This window comes from Durio zibethinus, chromosome 13 (assembly GCF_047325235.1).
Source record: "Durio zibethinus cultivar Kanyao isolate XHJ-2024 chromosome 13, ASM4732523v1, whole genome shotgun sequence".
NCBI classification, from domain to species: domain Eukaryota; kingdom Viridiplantae; phylum Streptophyta; class Magnoliopsida; order Malvales; family Malvaceae; genus Durio; species Durio zibethinus.
In genome coordinates, this window is record NC_143174.1 from 17,747,847 (window position 1) to 17,768,098 (window position 20,252).

General features: G+C 36.1%; 4 protein-coding genes across 13 annotated transcripts; 2 read left to right on the plus strand and 2 right to left on the minus strand.

Moving 5' to 3' along the window:
- The first annotated feature begins 597 nt into the window (after nt 1-597).
- On the plus strand, nt 598-7,287 carry LOC111302873 (Phox (PX) domain-containing protein). Of its 10 annotated transcripts, none has more exons than XM_022898742.2 (11): nt 598-858; nt 973-1,274; nt 2,004-2,114; nt 2,457-2,555; nt 2,747-2,833; nt 3,548-3,656; nt 3,834-4,642; nt 5,153-5,317; nt 5,786-6,028; nt 6,230-6,445; nt 6,797-7,287. In XM_022898742.2, the coding sequence occupies exons 2-11, from the start codon at nt 1,182-1,184 to the stop codon at nt 7,022-7,024; spliced, it is 2,160 nt and encodes a 719-aa protein (XP_022754477.2). In that variant the 5' UTR covers nt 598-858; nt 973-1,181; the 3' UTR covers nt 7,025-7,287. The 10 variants fall into 10 exon arrangements, with proteins under 10 accessions (XP_022754477.2, XP_022754478.2, XP_022754481.2 ...); XM_022898743.2 differs by having other exon boundaries at nt 1,039-1,274; XM_022898747.2 differs by having other exon boundaries at nt 717-858; nt 2,450-2,555.
- Nucleotides 7,288-9,937: 2,650 nt separating this feature from the next.
- On the minus strand, nt 9,938-13,277 carry LOC111302875 (protein KINASE OF THE OUTER CHLOROPLAST MEMBRANE 1-like). The gene is made up of 5 exons (XM_022898750.2): nt 13,054-13,277; nt 12,268-12,635; nt 12,076-12,167; nt 11,495-11,968; nt 9,938-11,233 (listed from the first exon to the last, which is right to left on the minus strand). The coding sequence occupies exons 2-5, from the start codon at nt 12,631-12,633 to the stop codon at nt 10,282-10,284; spliced, it is 1,884 nt and encodes a 627-aa protein (XP_022754485.2). The 5' UTR covers nt 12,634-12,635; nt 13,054-13,277; the 3' UTR covers nt 9,938-10,281.
- A 1,243-nt stretch (nt 13,278-14,520) lies between these two features.
- On the plus strand, nt 14,521-15,528 carry LOC111302515 (uncharacterized). The gene is made up of 2 exons (XM_089742421.1): nt 14,521-14,679; nt 15,103-15,528. The coding sequence occupies exons 1-2, from the start codon at nt 14,521-14,523 to the stop codon at nt 15,526-15,528; spliced, it is 585 nt and encodes a 194-aa protein (XP_089598547.1).
- A 1,372-nt stretch (nt 15,529-16,900) lies between these two features.
- Nucleotides 16,901-17,938, minus strand: LOC111304072 (ATP synthase subunit b', chloroplastic-like). Its single transcript, XM_022900591.2, has one exon. It carries the CDS (start codon nt 17,710-17,712, stop codon nt 17,050-17,052), a length of 663 nt encoding a protein of 220 aa, XP_022756326.2. The 5' UTR covers nt 17,713-17,938; the 3' UTR covers nt 16,901-17,049.
- Nucleotides 17,939-20,252: the final 2,314 nt, after the last annotated feature.

The following is a 20,252-nucleotide window of genomic DNA, read 5'->3' on the forward strand; positions in this document are numbered from 1 at the left end:
TTTTTCTTTCTTCGACAAACAAAACCCGTCAGCTACTGATTAGATTATCATTTGCTCCACTTAAACCTGACTAAAAAGTACAGAATATTCACCTGAACCAACATTTTTCATTTTAACAGACACCCAAATAGGGAGAAATTCCAAATATTACACAAATTGACTCATTTTCAAGGGGTTGTTTTTGTTTTTTAAATAAAAGGAAAGAACATTAATATAATAATAATAATAATATACAAACTAATGATAATTCATATTGATAATTTATAATTCTAAAATTTACCAGTATATTATGAAAGTAATATAAAAAGTCGGGATGATTTATAGTGCATCCACGACAAAAAAAAAAAAAATCCTTTAAAAAAGAAAAGGAGCATTCCAAAACTGAAAGCCCAATTGTGCAACCTGCTTTTTGAACTGAAAGGCAGTTTTATTCTAGATCCACAAGAACTGACTTGATAGAAATCCACATTCTGGTCCAAGAGAAGTTAAAAGTTGAATCAAATGAGGCCCATATTTAAAGGTCCATGAATAATAAAAGACCACAATTTGGAACTCAAAGCCTAAATAGCCAGCAAAAGCAGCGATCTGTCTTTTTCCGTTGTTTACCGTGAAGCTCAATGCAAGGGCTGCACAAGAGGTTTAGGTAAAGACCGTTCTCTCTTAGTACTAAAAAAAATAGAACCAATGTGACCCCGAAAAACAAAACCCAAATAAAACCAATAATAAATAAAGCAGAAAAAAAAAAAAAAAAAAAAGGGAAAGAAAGAGATCATGCAATGGAACTGTTTTTGGCATCGACGACCTGAGAGAAGACCCAAAAAAAAGAGACAGAAATCATCGAAACAACAGCAGGTTCAGGTGACACGCTACGCTCGCGGCTCAATCTAGCCCACTTCGCCCATTTTCTCTTTCTTAATATGCGCCGTCTTTTCTTTTCTTAGTTCTGAAGTATTATGATTAATAATATAACAGTGCAAAGGTCAGAGTCTCTGATAATTGAAATTCCTACGTCCAACACCTGTTGACCGTTTTCTCCAGCTATCCAGTTTCTCCCCCGATCCGATCGCATAAACCCTAAGGCTCTTCCCTTCTCGACATTCAAGACGGAGCCTTGATTTAATGTTCAATTTCGATTCAAAGAGAGAGATCGGCGTTATTTTATAACGAATAAAAAAATAAACATGATGCAGAGACGGAGTCCACCGAAGCACAGGCACGATGGAACTTCGCCACTGCCTCTCGGGATGGATTGGAGTCCTTCCCCTCGTAAATGGGTCAGCTTTCCCTCATCTCTCTCTCTCTCTCTCCTTCTTTCTGGTTTTTATTTGAAATCAGTTTGGAATCTCAATTAGCACTCAATTTTGGTGATTGAAGAGTTTAGTCTATGATTTTAAGCAATAATTAGTGTTTGAAGTGAGTTTGTGGTGGATCGAGAATAAAAAGACGATCAATTTGGCAATGATGAGATTGGACTTGATTTTTAGATTGTTTCAGTAACCTGGATAGCTAGTTATCTTAATCTTAACTGAAAAAGACATTGCATTTATTGCTTTTACATTTATATATTTTTGTCCGGCTTTTAGAGATATTAATCTAAGTAAAGTTTAGAATATTAGGTTATTTTGCTTCCCATATCTACAAATTTCTTTGCCAATAGGAGACCTGATGAGCTGGTTTTTAAGCATTTATATTATACATTTTTTTGGGCGGAAATTTTATTAGTAGTTTTAATTAAGCATGATGATCCAACAACTATGGACCCTCCCACAACCCTCACAAAGTGGGGAGCCTTGTGCACCGGGGTTTGCCCTTTTATGATGATCCAAGAACTCAATCTGAGACATCATCTCAAAATAATGACTGAGTTATAATTTAATCTTGAAACAGGTTTACATTTTAAATACAATTTTTGGCTTTTTTTAGCATGGAAAAGAATTTTATTTTCCTTTGTTTATGATCTGAGTCTTGGTTCTAGCACGTAGTCATTGTATATGTATATGCAGAATGGGAGGGAAACTGTTTGGCCGCATGATTCTCGAACAGGATGGAGTTACTGTGTTACAATACCTTCTTGGGTTGTCCTTCCAAAATCAAGAGATTCAGATCCTGTAGTGGTAATCACCTGTATCTATGCCTATGATAGATTTTATCTCGTTCTGTCTTGTAGTTTGTGACTTATTGATATGTTGAATTCTCTTTCATGATACAAATTTCAGCCTCACACTTTTAGTCTTAATTTTGTAATACTTTGGTTGTGGATTGTGTATTACAGTTCAGAAAACTTTCAATATCTAAATGGGCTGAAAGTCTATAGGTGGAAATTTAACACCCTGGATTTCATTCAATTTTTGGACATATTGGCATTCTGTCATAATCATCAATCATGTAGATATTTTAACACTGCAGTGACACTAACATATTTGCCATGGTTCTTTGTTAACATTCTTAGGGGGCAGTTTTACAGGGTACAGGTTGGGGTACAATCAGCAGAGGGTGTTACAACTACTCGTGGAGTATTGAGAAGATTTAATGATTTTTTGAAGCTATTTACTGAAGTAAGTCCTGACATTGTTTTTATGTTGCACCAATATTAGTAAACAGAGTGTATGTTAGGAAACTGCAGCTGATTCTTATGACATAATTGCTTGAGCATAACTATGGGAACAAATGACAGACATTCTTATTAAAATTTTCAAATACGTCTGATTTAGGGACCTCTTATATTGTTATTGATTCACGTCTACAGCTAAAAAGGGCATTTCCCAAGAAAAGTCTTCCCCCTGCTCCACCCAAGGGGCTGTTGCGAATGAAAAGCAGGGCTCTGTTGGAAGAGGTAGCCAATAAGTTTTTCACTTTGTTTATTTTTCTTTTTCTTTTATGCTTTTAATAGAACTGCTGTAGTGTCATCCTTCTCTTTATCATCTGGAAAATGTGGCATAACTCTATTTCAATTCTCATTTTTTCTTCTTTAATGATTAGCACTAGCTATGTTTTTCCCTTGTATTTGCTAACAACCGTTCATCCTTTCTCTCAGGTCTTTGTGCCAGAAAACTTAGTTTTTTATGGGCATTTGTTCAGCATTATTTTGTCCTACAACTAGTTTTCCCAAATTGTGACATCACTTTGTGGCAGCCTATATTGGTCAAGCATGCGAATATTTTTCTATATAACTTGCCACTGGATAAGTTAACTCAAACTAGCATTATTAATCTCTCAAGTTTTGAATCCATATGTTACCTATAGTTTCGTATTGACATACAAACATAGTATTCAATTAGAGTTTTTATTCAACAAATATTTGTTCTTGAACAAAAATTTTTTAATTTTAAATGTGAAAGTTCTTTCTTAGGTTCTATTTAGACAGCTATAGCCGCTGGTTTATGAAGCTGCGACAGTAGCAATGAATTGTTTGTGTGATGCAAATTGGTTTGTTTGGGTAAAAACAAAGAAAGAAAAAAAAATGGAATGTTCCAAATTAAACCTGTCGTTGTTTGTCATCTTTATTATCTGGGTAACTATGCCCTCAAAAGGCTTAATTTTGTTGCAGAGAAGGTGTTCATTGGAGGAGTTGATGACAAAGCTGTTATCTGACATTGATTTGTCAAGAAGTGTTTCAGTGGCATCCTTTCTGGAACTAGAAGCTGCTGCGAGGTCTTGTATGTGCAATTCTACTTCATTAACAGGACTTTAAGAAGCTTCAACAATTTACCTGTAAAAGTGGTTGTCTAATAGAATCTAAGTGATATTGGATGTCTAATTGAAGATATATATCCATAATCAAGATGAGTTTTATCATTAACTTGGAGTTTTAACATTTTGTATTATTCTTTCAGCATTCCAAGATGTAAATGAACACTCATCAGAAATGAATGTTGCTGGAAATAGCACAATTTCATCAAATAACATTCCTCCCAGTTCAAGCATATCTCATCTTGCTGGTAGTTCATCAGTCACATCAGATTATGGTAGTGATACTGCTTATGAGGCATCTGAGCTTGGGACACCTAGGTTAGTGAGAGATGACAGCTCTGAAATTGGTTTGGGAGATCTGACATTGGATGAAGATTTTACAGGTTCAATAGAAAAACTGGTCAAGTATGGTATGTCCAACATTGATGAGGGACTATTTATGGGACAGACAATTTTGGAGCAGCTAGAAGATTTTCCTAGGCATAAAACACACCCGAGAAACATCAATAATAATTTGGGAAGAGATACTTGTAATGGAAATGGGTCTATAGCTTCATTTCTTGCAGGTAATGGATTGGAACTCTTTTCTGAGCCAGAGCCAGCTAAGATGACTGTTCATGCTCGAAAGCTATCGACTGAAAGTGTTGGAAGTGATGCAAGTTCATTGAGAGGTAGTGACATGTCCAGCTCTATGATTCCAAATTCATCTGTTGATGGCCCTCTTGATCTTCCTGGAACTGCCGAAGTATTAAATACCATGGGAACTCTTGGAAACTCGGATTCTCAGTTCTCTGTTGATGCACAAATAGTCCTTCCATTGGATCAGCATCATAAGATGAACAGGATTCTTTTGACCATGCAGCGGAGACTAGTCACTGCAAAAACTGACATGGAGGATCTTTTTGCAAGATTAAATCAAGAAATAGCAGTGAAAGATTATCTAATGACAAAGGTGTGTGTGGAAGCATCTTGATGTGCTTTCTGAGATAAATTTTGAAAGTTATCATAATATAAATAGTTTTTTTTTTTTTTTTTTGCCACAAATTACCAATATGTTTGAGATTTTTTTCAGTATTCAGGGGCTATTTGCAGAGATAGTTCATAGTTGTAAAGCTGACTTGTGATATTTCACTGTATTGGTTTCCCTATTCTTTCAGTAATGAACTTTGTTTGATCTACATTCAAATTAATTGTGTGGAAAACATGAATTTTGTATGGTTAGCTTTTGGTTTTCTGTATGTATCAGTATTGCATTTTCTATATTTCTCTCTCTGGGGTCAAGTATGTGCAGAACTGTGTCCATTCCTACAAATTTTGACGAGAAACCTTTATAACATTTGAGTCGATTTTCTAATGGTTTTTGTCTTATGGTGCTTTATATTCCAGTAGAGGGTGACTGAGCTTTATTCTTAGTAAAATATTAGCAATTTTGAGGTTGAATTAACAACTTGGAGATGCTCAGGTTAAGGATTTGGAAGTGGAACTTGAAAGCACCAAACAGAAAAGTAAAGAAAACCTGCAGCAAGCTATCCTGATTGAAAGAGAAAGGTTTACACAAATGCAGTGGGAAATGGAAGAACTTAGGCGTAAATCATTGGAATTGGAGTTGAAGTTGAATCCTGAACAGGTAATGCGTTTAAACACCTTTTTATTCTTCATTTTAACCACCCCACATGTGCACATGCATGAAATTGATGCTTTGTACAGATATTTTTGTCAATTAAGGTAAACGATGAACTTGGCCTGATAAATGATGCATGGAGAGGCATTATTTAAAACTGGTGATTCTATGTTTCTAGTTGTTTTATATCTTCTTTGGATAAAAATCCAACTCCAACCTCGCCCCACAAGATAAAGCCAAAACTAATCTTCAGATAGTAACATTATAGACACTGATTGTTGAAGTTGAGTTCGAGGGTTAATTGAGAAATTTTTTTGAAGAATTAACCATCATTGCTTTCCCTTGGACAAGCATTGCAAATCTTTGCCGGGTTCTCTATAGCAACATATGATTTTGAGGCAATTTCTGCTCCTTGAAATAAAATATACTTTGAATGTTTTACTATTCACTAATGAACAATAAAACTTGAGACAGAATGAGAGGCAAATAACAGAGAGAAGCAACCAGTCTTCTGCTGAGGAGAAAGATACAATGCTGCAAGAGTTAAATGCTACTAAGGAGCAGTTGAACAAAATATCAAAGCAATATGAAGAGCTAGAGGCAAAATCAAAAGCAGATATTAAAGTTCTTGTTAAAGAGATCAAGTCTCTCAGGAAATCCCAAAAAGAACTGAAGCAGGTGGTTGCTCAATCACTGTCTGAAAAATCTGAAGCTGAGGTAACTGTCTGTACTAAAGCATTTGTTATATGTTAAGTTTCTTCTTTATACATTCAACAAAAAAAAAAAAAAGAAAAAAAAAAAAACCTTAATATCTATTGAAATTTTACATCTTTAATGATTCTAGAGATATTGGGTGTATTCAAAGCAAATCATTGCTTTAAGTTTCTTGCTACTAGATGTAATCCTTGGACTTCGCAGGTACAACGAGAACAGGAAAGACAAATCAGAAAGCATGTGAGAACTGCTAGAGAAAAGCTGCTAAATGAATGCCAGCTTCTTCATCATCGACTTCTCGAATGCAATGTGAATTTGTCTTCAGATGATGAAAATTTAATCAAAGATACTTCTTTAGTTGAAGATGCATTGGATTTGTTGACTACATCTGATGATAAAATCACTCTCCTACTTGCAGAGGTACCTTGCTTTTTGGCTATTTTCAACATTGTTAGACTCTTGTCCCTTGAGTTGATCTTTAAATTCTCAGTTATATTCAGGTTGGGGAAATATTTAGATGGTAAATAAAAGTTAGTTTTGTCCCTTTTTTTGTACCGAAATTAAATACTGTTAAATGAAAGGCATTCTCACCATTATAAGTAAAATCCATAAATGGATTCCCCTCTTTTGTTCCCTCTACCTCTCTTCCCCTTCTTGCCATCCCACCCCCCTTCTTTTTGTTAATTTTTTAATTTTATTTTGCATTTTTTTATTGTTTGGTCTTCCATAACTTTTGCACTAATTAATTTTTTGCTGCACAAATTGAATTAGGCGCAACTATTAGACAAGGAAGATAGCAAAGCCACTGGGTATATCGATGGCATACATGACCACTATGATACTAGAATGGATGATGAGTTAAGGAAGATCATGGCAGACATCTTCACCAACAATGCTAAATTAAGAAAGCAGGTGAATTCTTACCTACGGCATAGGCTCAAATGTGATATCATGTCAAAGAATAATGACAAGGAATTAAACAACTCTTCAGAAAGATGAAATGGCGTTTGTATATTGTAATTCTTCTATCTTATAGAGGATGATAAGGCAGAACCTGCAGTCTCCATTACAGTTCCTTGTAAACTATCACACGCTGCTTTAATTGCATGATCTCAACAATTGTACTTGTGAATTTTGTGGTTATGCGTACACGGTAATGTAGAGAAGATGCCATGTTATGACACAGTGGTATTCTATATTTTAGTCACTTGAATAACAAGGAGAAAAAATGAAAGCAAAAGCAGCAGAGTTAGATGTGTTTACTGTATTCCATGCGGCTGGGTTTGATCTTGTTTTTGCATATGATAACTTGGTAGAAGAAAGATGATAGTTTCAATTACATTTTTCAAGCACTAACAGCTAAATTCATGTTGTGTATAAAGACGATTTGAGTATTCATTCTGTGGCTTGGTCGGTCACGACTGTAAAGTTGATAATTCATCAGTCCATATGTAAGATTTTGGAGTTTTGGAGGGGGTCAAGACTTAAGACTATCGTGCAGTTTTATTTTAAGAGTTTCTGTCTCTCACCTGTATCATGAGGATTGGAAAATGGAAATGAATCATGGTTAATGGAACCTTATCAATATGGAGAAACAGCATTTCTGCATCTGATGCTTTTTTTTTTTTTTTTTTTTTTTTTTGTGTTTTACTTTGACAACTTGTGGATGGAAACATAATTTCAAGCCCAGGAAAAAGGATAACTCAAATCTCAAAGAAAAAGAATCATACAAAATGAGCCTTGTGAGTGGCATTCCTTTGCCCAACAAATAGGAGAGATATAAACAGCAAAGCTGTTGCTCAGGCATCATCTTTCTCAGCAAATCAGCATGGAGACAGGTTCAACGTCTGAAAGCAGAAAAAAATATTAATAAAGAATACGCATGGGTAAAACATACGTGTACACACAAGCAACCCAACCCACTGTCAATGTCCGGTAAAATTTCACATCAAGAAGTTGATATCATGCACGATCCACCGAACTACAATAAAATTAAATATCAATTTGGAGAAATTGGTCAAGCTAAGATTTATTATCAACAATAAAAAGTTAATATGGTTGCTATTAACAATATTTACAACAGTAAATAAGGGTGTAAATTATTCATATTTATTAAGATAAAATTTGAATTCGATTAAATAATTATTTAATTTTAATAGCTCAGGAGTTCAATTTAAATGTTTTAATACTCGATTTAAAATCAAATATTTTTATTATTTTTAATTAAAAATTATAATTTTATCTTTAATTATATATCAAAGTAACCTAACCTAAAAACCTCTAACTCAACCCCAGTGGGAGTGCGTTTTGCACGTAAATTTGTGCCAATCGTGTTGTAGACGTCCAAATGCATTGTCAGTGTCAGTGTGAGTTGATTTGTGCCGATCATTCATTGCAGTATTTTAGTTCAGTGAACAACTGCTTTCCTTTTTTGCTTTGTTTGTTCGTTTGTTTGTTTTTTCCCATTCAAGCTGTAAAGAAAAAATGTCTCTGCAATATAGTTTTTCTTTTCTTATTTAATTTTTTTTAAAATTAATGAATAATAAATAAATTTTTTATTTAAAATTTTAAGAGTGAAAATAAAAAAAATAAAAATATAAAGTTACTGTACGATTAGTCCCTAAACCTTTTTAAATGGGATGGTCAATCATCATCAACCAAACCGCACCAAATATCTGTTTGGATTTCAAGGATCGGTAGACACAAAATTTGGTTGGAATCACACTTCCAGCGAACGTAAGATTGAATCCAGACGAAGCCTTAGTCTCTCTCCCAATCAAAAGCCAACGGCGCCTCCTTTCTCTCACACTCTTTCAGAGTCTTTCTTGATCTCATCCGGTCCCGACAATAGAAGCCACCTTTCCTGCGATCCCTACTGTTTACAAGGCCTTACTTTCCTAGCCTTGTTGAGAAAAATTTTCGTCTCTCTCGAGTCTCGACTCCCGATCAGCCTTCTTCAATCATCCCTACTCCCAGCCTTCATCAACCAAGACACTTTGAAAGACTTGAACGTATTAGAACCTATTCAATTCTTTTCCTTCTCAAATTAAGAGCAAATCTTTTAGATAATATTTGCAGCAAAAAATCATTATTAAAAACGATATTTTGCTTCTCATCAAAAGTGTTTAGTAGTTAGATTTTACGAGTGCAAATTGCTATCAAATAAGACTATATTGTATCAAAAGGTTTTTCGGTCTAACTCCTCTTGCATGCCGATATTGGTAGGATGAAATGAAATGATATTTGCAACACAGCCATTTTTTTTCTACTTTGTTTCTCTGTCCGAGACAACGGGGGAGAAAAACATTGGTGAATTGGCTATTGAGAAGTTTTAACTTGAGGCAGCTCAACTGGAAGTTGAAGCTGCCACTAGCGCTCTGCTGAAATGAGTTGGGAACTCTTGAAAGAAAAACTTGCACGAGTGTTGGGGCTGATTCTGATACCATTATCTTCCTTCAAAGTAGTTCTGATTCAGAACAATGAATGTTTCACTGACACAAACGGGAGTAGCCAGGCTTTCAGCTTTAACACAGCAGCCGGTGAAAGATGCCCGAATTGTTGGTGCAAATCTGCAAAGTTAAGCTCGTGATTGAGTTGGCTTGTGTATATTGATAGCTGATATTTCTCGGCTTTTAGTTATAGGGCTGGATTAGGAAGCAGCCTGAGTGTTTATCTAAAATTTTGGGTTTTAGGTTAGTTACCCACTTGTTCTGCCATTAATCATGTTCTCATCGCTCGTGAGTATGTAAATTCTATATACTCTTTCTTGTTTCCCGAGTGAAACTAAAATAATGTTGCTTTATGAGTGTCTTCTAAGCGAACCCTCAACATGGCATCTCTTCCTGAGCATTCTTTTGCACATTAACGATATTTGCGCTCCCTTTATCATAGACCACAATGGAAATGCAACCGTTTGTAGTCACTTTGATCTCTATTTTATTCTTTAAGTAGGGCGTCCAAGCCGCAATATACAAATCAATTAAAGGTCAAACAATGTTCTGATAGATGGAAAGCCAAAAGCAATTGGATAATGCCCTTCACCCAGACGTTTCTACAAAGAAGATACAGACCATAATCATCATAAGATTCAGATCAGCTGGGATATCTGCAGAGCAAAGAGACAATGTGCTAAAATATATACACCTTAGCGTATAAGATGTAGATAATTTAGAAGTTTAGAATCAAAGTCGATAACCATTTACGGTAGAAACAATTGCCTACTGCAATCAAACATGGTATGCCTCCTAGTGTATGAACTACCGAGCAGCACCTTCCCTGAAAAGAATATTTGCCACAGGTGGTGGAAGCCATGCAGGGTTGCCTGCAGTCTGGCCATCGATACGTTGGACATCATTATGAATTACAGTGCTATGTCGCTTCACTTTTGACCTCCCAAATCTCTTTCCAACAAAAATTCCAACCTTCATTGCCGTAAATAGACCCAATGCAACTATAAGTGGCCTCACAACCCAGTGAAAATCCTCAAGATGTTGAAACTTTTTCACCACCCCTGGACAATTATTAAAGGAAACAATTTCCACTTCAGCTGGATCAGCCAAAAATTTGCCAAATTCCTCTCCAATACTTAATCTGCCTGGGAACTTGACAACAAGGCATCCATTTGGCAGGATCCAGCAAATTTTCCCAGTAGCCCACATACCTCCTCTTTTATGAGGCCAATCAAAGCGAGGGCTAAGCACGTTAGATTTCAGCCTAACAAACTGACCAACACAGTAAGATTCCGCCATCTGAAACTCTGAGGAACTTCCCTTCCAAAGAGTTTCCAACCCTATAAAGCCGACAGCAACATTTCCATCATGGTCAATGGAATGAAGAATACCTACTGGTGAGTGCCTTTTGTCTTCCTCCTTCAAACGTACCCAGTCCCCAGCTGCTAAGCCATGAGTGACCCTCTCTATTGTTGAAGCATGAACTCTTAATGGATCATGAAAGCCATGAACCCTCACCAATACAAAACCATCTCGATCTGTGCTACGTTCTAAACCCACCACAGTTCCTTCTGGGACATCCATATTTTCAGGTTTGCATGAGTTAGGTGGCTTTCTGGACCGCACTATGTCACCCATTTGCAAACAATCCTTTGAAAGAAACCACTCTGTGTAGCCAGTGATGTTACTTTTTTTGTCCGATTCTGTTGTAGTCCCAAGGCCTGTCCAACCACCATCATCTTCACCTCCAGTCTCTGAGCTGAAAATGTGGTTGCGATTAGCCAAAGATACTAAGCAGGTTAACAGGAAATAAGTATAAGAACACTCAACATTGTCATTTAAAATTGTTTTTAAATGGGTTGCTTTAACAAATTGCACAACTATTTAGCTGCATATTACATAATTGTTCAGCACTTTATACATCAGGATAAAGAGGGAGTGGAAACAGTGGATATACAGAGAAGGGATCTTATTTCTGTCTTAAGCTACAAAATTGAATATATACATAGAAAAAACCTACCTGTTAAAGACATGTAATATGTCTTTCATTAAAGGACGACTTCTGAAGTCATACTCGAAGCAGCCAAGAAGAACTTTCTTGACTGGAAGAGGAAGGCAACTTGGAACAAGTGGTTTCTCCTGTTTCCTGACAACCAGGTCATAAATTTCATCAGCTGATTTCCCATGCCAAGGAACAATGCCAGTGAGCATTTCCACAATACTGCATGCAAATCCCCATGAATCAGTCTCAAATGATATTGGACCTCTTATTTCTGGTTGCCACTGTTCTGGAGCCATGTAATTGGGCGTTCCAAGCCTGTGTGCCATACCTGAGCTGGGCAACCTAATTCCCAGGAGTAAATACGGAATACCAATATCCCCTAGAACTGCTTTGTCAGTTTCATTAAGAAGAAAGTTAAAAGGTTTAAGGTTAAGAATCAAGATCCCTTTTGAGTGCAACCCCAAAATTCCCTGCGCCAAATTGATCCCATACCTGCAAACATTAGATGCAATAAAAGTAAAATTAACTACTCTATCCTAACATAGGTATTAACAAGAAAAATAAAAAAGACACAAATTTCCATTTATTGAGTACATCACCTTAAAACACAAGGCCATGGTAGCTTTCCCCCCTTAAGGCGAGAAATTTTATCCCCAACTGATCCCTCATAAAATTTCATAATAATACATATCTGAAGTAAAAAAAAAAAAAAAAACAAAATTAATTTCTTAGAAAGATAAGCAGTAGTCATCTAGTGAACCAAATTCATCTATATTAGCTGCAATACGCACCTTTCCACTTATAATAGAAATTCCATGAAGAGAACAAATATTATTCACACCTTGGCACTTAGAATATAAATCATCAAACTTATCCAACAAAGACCTCATGTCATCTTGCTTAATTGGATGCAACATCTTGATGGCTACTTCATAGTACTGATCATAATCATTAGTCGAACGACAACACGTTGCTAACCAAACATCGCCAAAAGGTCCCCTTCCAATTCTATGCCTAAGTTTCAAAATTGAAGGGTCAATCCATGGAATTATCTGATTTGAAGCTGCAACCACGGTTCTAAGTTGGTCATCATCAGCTTCCAGAAATTCATACTCACAGAAACTGGCGGACAGAGCGTTGACAACTTTCCCAGCCATTCCTTCAACACCCCCCCACCCAAAAAAAAAAAAAAAAAGACATCGTTACAAAATACCCAACGAAATCATGAATTCCCAAAGCATCAGATAGGATTATACAAATAACTAATATGTTTAACGAGTCTTGTTTATGATAATCCACAATAGAAAATTAAAACAAGCTTTTTTCAATTATTAGTCAAAAATCTGTCTTGCAGCAAAAGAATCAGAAAAGTTAAAGAGCTATAATCTGATCAAACTTTTTTTTTGTTCTTCCTGTATATTCATTCTTGTTTTCTCTTTACACGAGGAGTCTAGTGGAACAAGTCGAATTCTTTTCCTAAGAGAACCCAAAAAAGACCAAAGAAGGAGATGGGGAAGATCATAAACATGACACCTAACCATATTTAGAGAGACAAGTTTTATGGTACGAGAACTTACCTTAACTAAGACCAAGTTCGATCGGCTGAAGCTAAACTGCACTATAAAGAGAACAGTTAAAGGAGGAGGGTTTTGAAATATCGACGAATTAAGATGAAAAGAAAAAAAAATAATTGAAAACAGTGAGGATTTTTTTTTAGATATTTGAAGCTGAAAACTGACAAATAATAAGTGTGAAAAATGGAAGGAAAGTGAAGAGCGTTGGAAAGAGAAACACAGAAGTCGAAGAAGAAACTGTTACTTTGGAATCTAAAACATTCATCAGAGTGGTCCCACAGTGGGCCAATTAAGTATTTAGCCCAATAGTTTTACTGCAATATAATTTAAACGAATAAGTAGAAATTAATAAAATCATTAATCGCTTTCATAATTAATATACTTCTTTTTTTGTTTCTATTGTTTTTGTTTCTTTAAATAATAAAATATAACTCTATAAATGTGAATAATAATTTATGCTGATTTGTGAAACAAAATGAATCTCTGAGTATTTTTATGTTTAAGTTATTAGCGTATAAAGATAGTACTGCAAGGCATGATCTGGTATTTAAATCAACAAGATATACTAGGGAGACAGAGTTGAAGAACAAAAAATAATTAGAAGAGATAGTAAATTTGTGAATGTGTTACTTGCTTAATTTGATTTTCTAAATGATGACGCGATTGATTAACTTCTCATGTGTTAAACCTACCAAGGTGATAGTTAAAGTTACCATGGTCGGGAGAATAAAAAAAAGGGCTTTTAGAGATATAAAAATCGGATTCAGATGAAAATCAAACATTGAACTAAACGGCTTCTATCTCGAGGTGGTAAAGAAGTTTTTATTAAGTCGTTAGTCCAGTCCATACCATCCTATCTTATGAATTGCTTCCTTTTTTCCTAAGAGTTTATGCTATGAAATCAATAGTTTAATTAGTGACTATTGGTGGAGCTCTAAAAATGAAGAGGAGTGCATTGGATAAACTGAAATAAAATGTATTTAAGCAAAAAAAGCTGGGGGAATGGGCTTTAGAAATTTATATGATTTCAAACAGAGCTTTTCTGGGTACACTAGGATGAGATTGGTCAAGAATACTCACTCTTTGCTGTACAAAGTTTTAAGTGCCAAATATTTCCCAAATTCCACCTTTATGGAAGCCACGCTTGGTTCAAACCTTCACATGGAGAAGCATATGGCTGGTCAGGGATGTTCTGATTTCAGGAGTTAGGTGGAGGGTGGGAGATGGTAAACGAATCCGAATATGAAATGACAAGTGGCTGCCGAAAAATGCATTGGCAAGCCCTGGCGGTAACCATGGCCTGCTAACTGGAAATGCAACTGTAGCTAAACTCATAGATCCCGAAACGAGAAGTTGGAATGCTGGGTTGATTAAGCAGGTTTCAGCACCAGGATCAATTAATTTGGAATTTTGAGAAGCATGGTGTATATACAGTTAGGAGGGCTTACTATTTGCTTGCCTCTAATTCACATGGCATACAATCTGAGGGAACACATTAACACAAGGCTCCGGAACAAGTTTTGGCAGACAAACCTTCCAAACAATATTAAGATCTTTGGATGGAGGTTGAATCATGGTGTGCTGCCTGTTTTCAGCAACTTGAGGAAGAGGAATATAGATGTACAACCAGTATGTCTTAGGTGGAAACTATGAAGAAACGGTAATGCAGGCAGTTAGAGATTGTGTTCATGTGAGGAAAACCTGGAGTCATATCACAATAGACAGAGCATGGGTAAACATGGATTATGGTGCGGATAAGGGGTGGTTATCTGTAGTGGCATAGGAAGTTTTGGCAGACAAACCTTCCAAACAAGATTAAGATCTTCGGATGGAGGTTGAATCATGGTTTGCTGCCTGTTTTCAGCAATTTGAGAAAGAGGCATATAGATGTATAACTAGTATGTCTCAGGTGGAAACTATGAAGAAACGGTAATGCATGTAGTTAGAGATTGTGCTCATGTGAGGGAAACCTGGAGTCATATCACAATAGACAGAGCATGGGTAAACATGGATTATGGTGCGGATAAGGGGTGGTTATCTGTAGTGGCATAGGAAGTTGATAAAGAGAATTTTGAGCTTGGATTGGTGGTGGCAGTGTGGCATAGCAGAAACTTGGTGGTTAGAGCTGGAGAACAGAGGAATCCGGAGGCTACTGCACAGTTTGCTACTAATTATCTGGAAGAATTTAAAAAAGCTCAAGATATATCTCTGAACAACAAAACTGAAATGGAAGATAGGTGGCAAGCACCACCCATAGGTGTTGTCACAACTAATTTTGATGGAGCAATAAATGTCGAAGAGAACATGGGCGGTATTGGCGTTGTGCCAAGGGATGACAAAGGTAGTGCTGTAGAAGTTGCAAAGGAAATGGGCTTCTATTCTATCCTGTTAGAAAGAAATGCAGTGGAGATAATTTATTGTCTCAAATCATCTACAGATGACCTCTCTGTTGTTGGAAACCTAATGGAAGATGCTTGAATGACGGGCAACTTTCTAGTCCTCACAGGCAGTCCATGTGAAACGAGATGCAAATGAAGCAGCACATTCTTTGGCCAGACATGCCCTGCAGCATATATCAACTATGTAATTGTTTGAAGAATGTCCTATTATTACTAATATTGTTACCAATGCTTGTAATGCTTTCACTTCTTAATGTAATCATTAAGCTTTTCAAAAAAAGAAAAAATGTATGTCGAAAAGGGTAGAATCTGGAAGTTAGGAACATGATCACAATGGGATAGATTTGGTCACATAAATTTACCCAAATTTATTGTTATGGTTTGTAAAGTGGTACAACATTAAAATTCTTCTTGTCCAAATAAAAAGGTTACTTTTAAACGAAGAATCAGTCACCAAATGAGGATCGAGAAAACAGATGATTGGTTTCTCGCAAATTTCTTTTTGCTGCTTCCCCTTAATTAGTCAATGCCAAAAGGCAAAAACGAATTATTTTGGTTCTCTTTTTTGATCTTCAACTGGTGTTTACGTTAGAAGACAGGACAGCTTGTCTCGAAACGTCTGGCGTGAAACTTTTGCATGAAAAGCCAATTTCACTTGCCCCATTTTTCATAGCATAGCAAATGGCTTTCAAGTTTCTATTACTGTTGGTTATTAACAAACACCTTCGTCCCACTACTTGGCCTTTGCTTGAACAAAAAGCTATAAAGTTAAGGAGTTAAAAGGTAAAACAACTGCCGGCGATCGGCACTTGGCGAGGCGAACCTGCATTTTTTTGGGGCATCCGAGTTGTATTTGTCGTGGTTTGGGTGATAATTAGAAATCAAATACTACAAACCTTATGAGTTGTTCCAGTCATTTTCATCGAATTGAAGAGGTGGCAGAGAATAGGATTAGTCCTGATTCATTGGCTGATTTCGCACCCCTGGTCCTACACTTCTGCTTGTCAATGGCTAACGTTGAATTTTCTTGGCATCACTGGTATCGTGACCCAGTGACCCAGTGACCCTTTAAAGAAACCAATTTCGCTTGCTCCAAAGGCTGTTGATTGTGATATTTAAAGCATTCTAAGGTTCCTAGATGAAACACTCAAACTAGTTAAGACCTCAACATTGTCCTTGTTGACTTACGTGGACTGAACTGGACGGGCATTAATTCATGGATCGATAGATAAATTTAAACTACTGATCAAAAGGTTAACACTAGAAAAACTAGGTACATGAGAATATAAAGCAAGCCTATGGACATAGACCCATCTCGGTTTTTTAAGCTTCTAACCTTCTATCATCTTACAAAAGTTCGGAACTTGAGAAACTGATGCTTTTACACCTAATCCACTTTGGCAGATAAGTTGTCTTGTAAAAGAATGCAAAATTATGAAACTCATAAATGAAAGAAAAGAAACAAAAAGAACGAGCAAGGGTCCAATAAGTACAAAAAGTTGTCCCTTGTTTTACAATTCAATTTTATGATTACATACATCGATGATTGACGTCGCTCAAAATCATAAACCAAATAGAAAATGGGAATAAAACAGATGATTTAGAGAGGAAGCACCTTCTTGACAATCTCCTGACTGAGAGCATCAACCTGGGAATCAACTGCCTTGATAGTCTCTTCCTTTTGTTTATCCAAATTAGCCAAAGCCTCCTGCAATTCAGCCTCAACTTTCTTCCTTCCTTCATCCAGTTTCTGCTCCAATTCCAACTGGGTCTCTTTCTTCATCTTGTTCAAAGCAGCTGAAATTTCAGCTCTTGCAGCTTTCATGATAGCTGCAGCTTGCTCTTCAAGCTGCTTCACTTCCTCAGAGGTGTCCTTAAAACTGGCAAGTTTCTCTTTTATGGCAGCATCTCTCTCATCCATGAATTTCCCAAGTGGGGTAAAGTAGATCTTGTCAAGAGCAAACATGAGAAGCAAGAATTGAACCATCATAATTGGAAGAGTTAAGTTGAAGTCAAAAAGAGCAGCTTTTTCTATTTCTTCAGCAAGAGAAGGTGGGGCAAAGGATAAAGAGGTGACTGTTAAGAGGGATATGGATTTGAGAGTGGAGGAAGAGAGTGATAGGATTTGTTGGGGTTTCAAGAATTTTGGAGTGGGGATTTTTGGGAGGGAAAGTTGTGGGATTTGTTGGAGTTTGGGTTTGGAAGAGAGGGAAGATGTGATGGGGATAATAGGTTTTGAGGAGGCCATGATCATGCTGGCCATGGCTTTTGGTGTGGTTGTTTCCGGTTGGATAAAAAGAAGGGAGGTGATAAGTACTTGATTGGAAATGTGCGATGGTGTGTTCAGATTGAAAGAAGGGATTTTTTTGGGTGGAGATGGAGAGTGAAATTTTGCAGAAGGCTATCTCGTTCTTCGCCACACACATTGATGAGGCTGTGGTGGACTTCAGGGGAAGAAACCGTACAAACAATGAGTGGTTTCACTTTCACACTTGCAATTGCGAATGTGGGAAAGTGGGCTTTGTATCTGGGTAATGGGTCCAGGAGGACTTTTTTCATTGGAACCAATAAAGAAATATGAGTTCTTTTTCTTTATAGTTGGATACATCAGGGATTTTGAGGGTTCAAGCTGCGCTTACACAATTCCAATAAAGAAGCACCGTTATGAGGCCTGAAGATTCAGCTCATTGAATTTGAAAGAAATGCAAAATAGGGTTGGGATACAAAAATACAAAAATTCAGCCTCAAACATTTGAAATTTTAATGGTTGATGCAGTTAGGATAGTATGAAATGAATCTGATGAGTACTTTTGTCTAAAATCAACGTAGCTTTTTTACCAAATCAAAATGATTAACAGTATTTGTATCCAAAATTTTTACAAGATGTGACAGCATGTTGAGAATTAAGAACAACACAGTCTAAAACTTGGAACTTAGTTCAAAATTTTGTAAACAAAAGAAAAGAAAAATGGTCCCTACTTATCCAAACTCTTCAATTTTACAAAATTTCACTTACTACTCCTATGAACCCATGTAGAGGAAGGGAAAAAGGAAGAGTAAAGACAAGGTGAGATGAGCAGAGAATCATAAACTACATTGGTTCTAATTGCAAGTGGGCCTCAATTTTCTGGAAGTTTTTAGATCAGCAACTTCTCACTGTGCATAAATCTCCTTTCTTTAGAAGGGTATCTTTCCTCCAACGGATCGAAAATCATATCAGACAAGGGAACAAAAATAAGGCAGTAGCAATCAATAAACTCGAATTAGACGTTACTTATTTCTTAGCCTGGTCACTCATTTTCCCACAAGCTTGTAGTAGGCATACAGACCAGAACCAACAAACCCCTGCAATTGCCCGATAACATTCAGCTGTAACAAAAATCAAGTCCTATCATACGGGTGCAACTTAAAAAGGAAAGAAATGAATTTATAATTTATGTGCAGTGTTAACTAGCAGCAGGAACAAGAAAAAAGAGAGCACTTAACAATATGGGAAGCCCACAGTATCCAGCCAAGTCCGATGGTAAAAAGATCCTACATCTATTGAGCCGGATACAACAAACACAATAATGCATAAATAATATAACGCAATAAACTCATAGTAATACACAATAATTAACAATCAATAATGCAGAAAAAATAAAGCACATTAAGATTTATGTGAAAAACCCTTTAGTATAAAGAAAAAAATAATTGACCACCAGAAAAATCTTCACTATCAAATAATTGATATACAAAGTTCTTTTTTAGCTAAAACTAAAACTAATCAATAACTAGAGAGATAATTGAAGAAATCTCATCAAATAGGTGACTCAACAAATACACACTGAATTTGTTCATAGAGAGCTTTAAACCTAATCTTCACCATTCAAAGTATAAAACTCTAAATTATAAACCTGCTAACAAAGTTTCAGCTCAATCGAACCACGAATCGACTTCCGTTTAACCAACTCTCCCTTTTTTTTTCTCTTTATTTTTCTTAGCTTTTCTTTTTTCTCTTCTTGGTTTTCAATACCACCTTAAAACAACTCCACCTCTTTTTATTAAGTAGCTAAAGCTCTATGTAAAAGGAAAAACCAAGGCTTATGGCCTTTGCTTGGTCCAAAATCAATTATATGGGGTTGGACCCCATTTTCCCAACAATCTCCCTCTCCAACCCCATTAGGAGGAGATTCATTATCATAGCAGTTTCATTTGAAACTTATCTTAGCCATAAAACTCATTCCGATCAAGTTACTACAGAGCTTAAGCTTCTTCCTAAAAAGTGTCTTAGTCAACATATCTATTACATTCTCATCAGTATAGATTTTTTTCAACAGCATCTGCTGTTTCTCAATCACCAAACGTAACCAATGATATCTAACATTAATGTGCTTCATTCTAGCATGGTAAATGGTATTCTTACTCAAATATAAAGCACTCTGGTTATCATAAAATATCACATACTTTTTTTGATTTAACCCCAATTCAAGAAGAAAACGTTTCATCTAAAGTATTTATTTATTTGCTTCTGTTGCTGCAATATATTTAAGCCCCTGTAGTTGACAAAGCAATATATTTCTGTAATTTAGATTGTTAAGACACAACTCCTCCTGCAAAAGTGAACAAATACCTTGAAGTAGATTTTCTACTATCTAGATCACTTGTCATGTTAGCGTCAATAAACCCTTCTAGAACTGGTTGTGAGATTCTATAACTTAAGCACATTTTTTAGGTGCCCCTTAAATATCTGAAAATTCATTTAACTACTTTTCATATTAGAAAGAAATCTGCTCACTACACCAATTGTATGAGCAATCTCAA

What these genes read in the sequence shown, in the direction of transcription:
- LOC111302873 (XM_022898742.2), top strand. Translation starts at nt 1,182, where the DNA reads ATGATGCAGAGACGGAGTCCACCGAAGCACAGGCACGATGGAACTTCG. An exon ending in TTTTGAAGCTATTTACTGAA is followed by an intron (nt 2,556 to 2,746) that starts GTAAGTCCTGAC and finishes TCACGTCTACAG; the next exon opens with CTAAAAAGGGCATTTCCCAA. An exon ending in TCACTCTCCTACTTGCAGAG is followed by an intron (nt 6,446 to 6,796) that starts GTACCTTGCTTT and finishes AAATTGAATTAG; the next exon opens with GCGCAACTATTAGACAAGGA.
- LOC111302875 (XM_022898750.2), bottom strand. Translation starts at nt 12,633, where the DNA reads ATGGCTGGGAAAGTTGTCAACGCTCTGTCCGCCAGTTTCTGTGAGTAT. An exon ending in TTTCTATTATAAGTGGAAAG is followed by an intron (nt 12,168 to 12,267) that starts GTGCGTATTGCA and finishes TTTTTACTTCAG; the next exon opens with ATATGTATTATTATGAAATT. An exon ending in ATATTACATGTCTTTAACAG is followed by an intron (nt 11,234 to 11,494) that starts GTAGGTTTTTTC and finishes CCACATTTTCAG; the next exon opens with CTCAGAGACTGGAGGTGAAG.
- LOC111302515 (XM_089742421.1), top strand. Translation starts at nt 14,521, where the DNA reads ATGGCATACAATCTGAGGGAACACATTAACACAAGGCTCCGGAACAAG. An exon ending in GGAATATAGATGTACAACCA is followed by an intron (nt 14,680 to 15,102) that starts GTATGTCTTAGG and finishes GTAGTGGCATAG; the next exon opens with GAAGTTGATAAAGAGAATTT.
- LOC111304072 (XM_022900591.2), bottom strand. Translation starts at nt 17,712, where the DNA reads ATGGCCAGCATGATCATGGCCTCCTCAAAACCTATTATCCCCATCACA.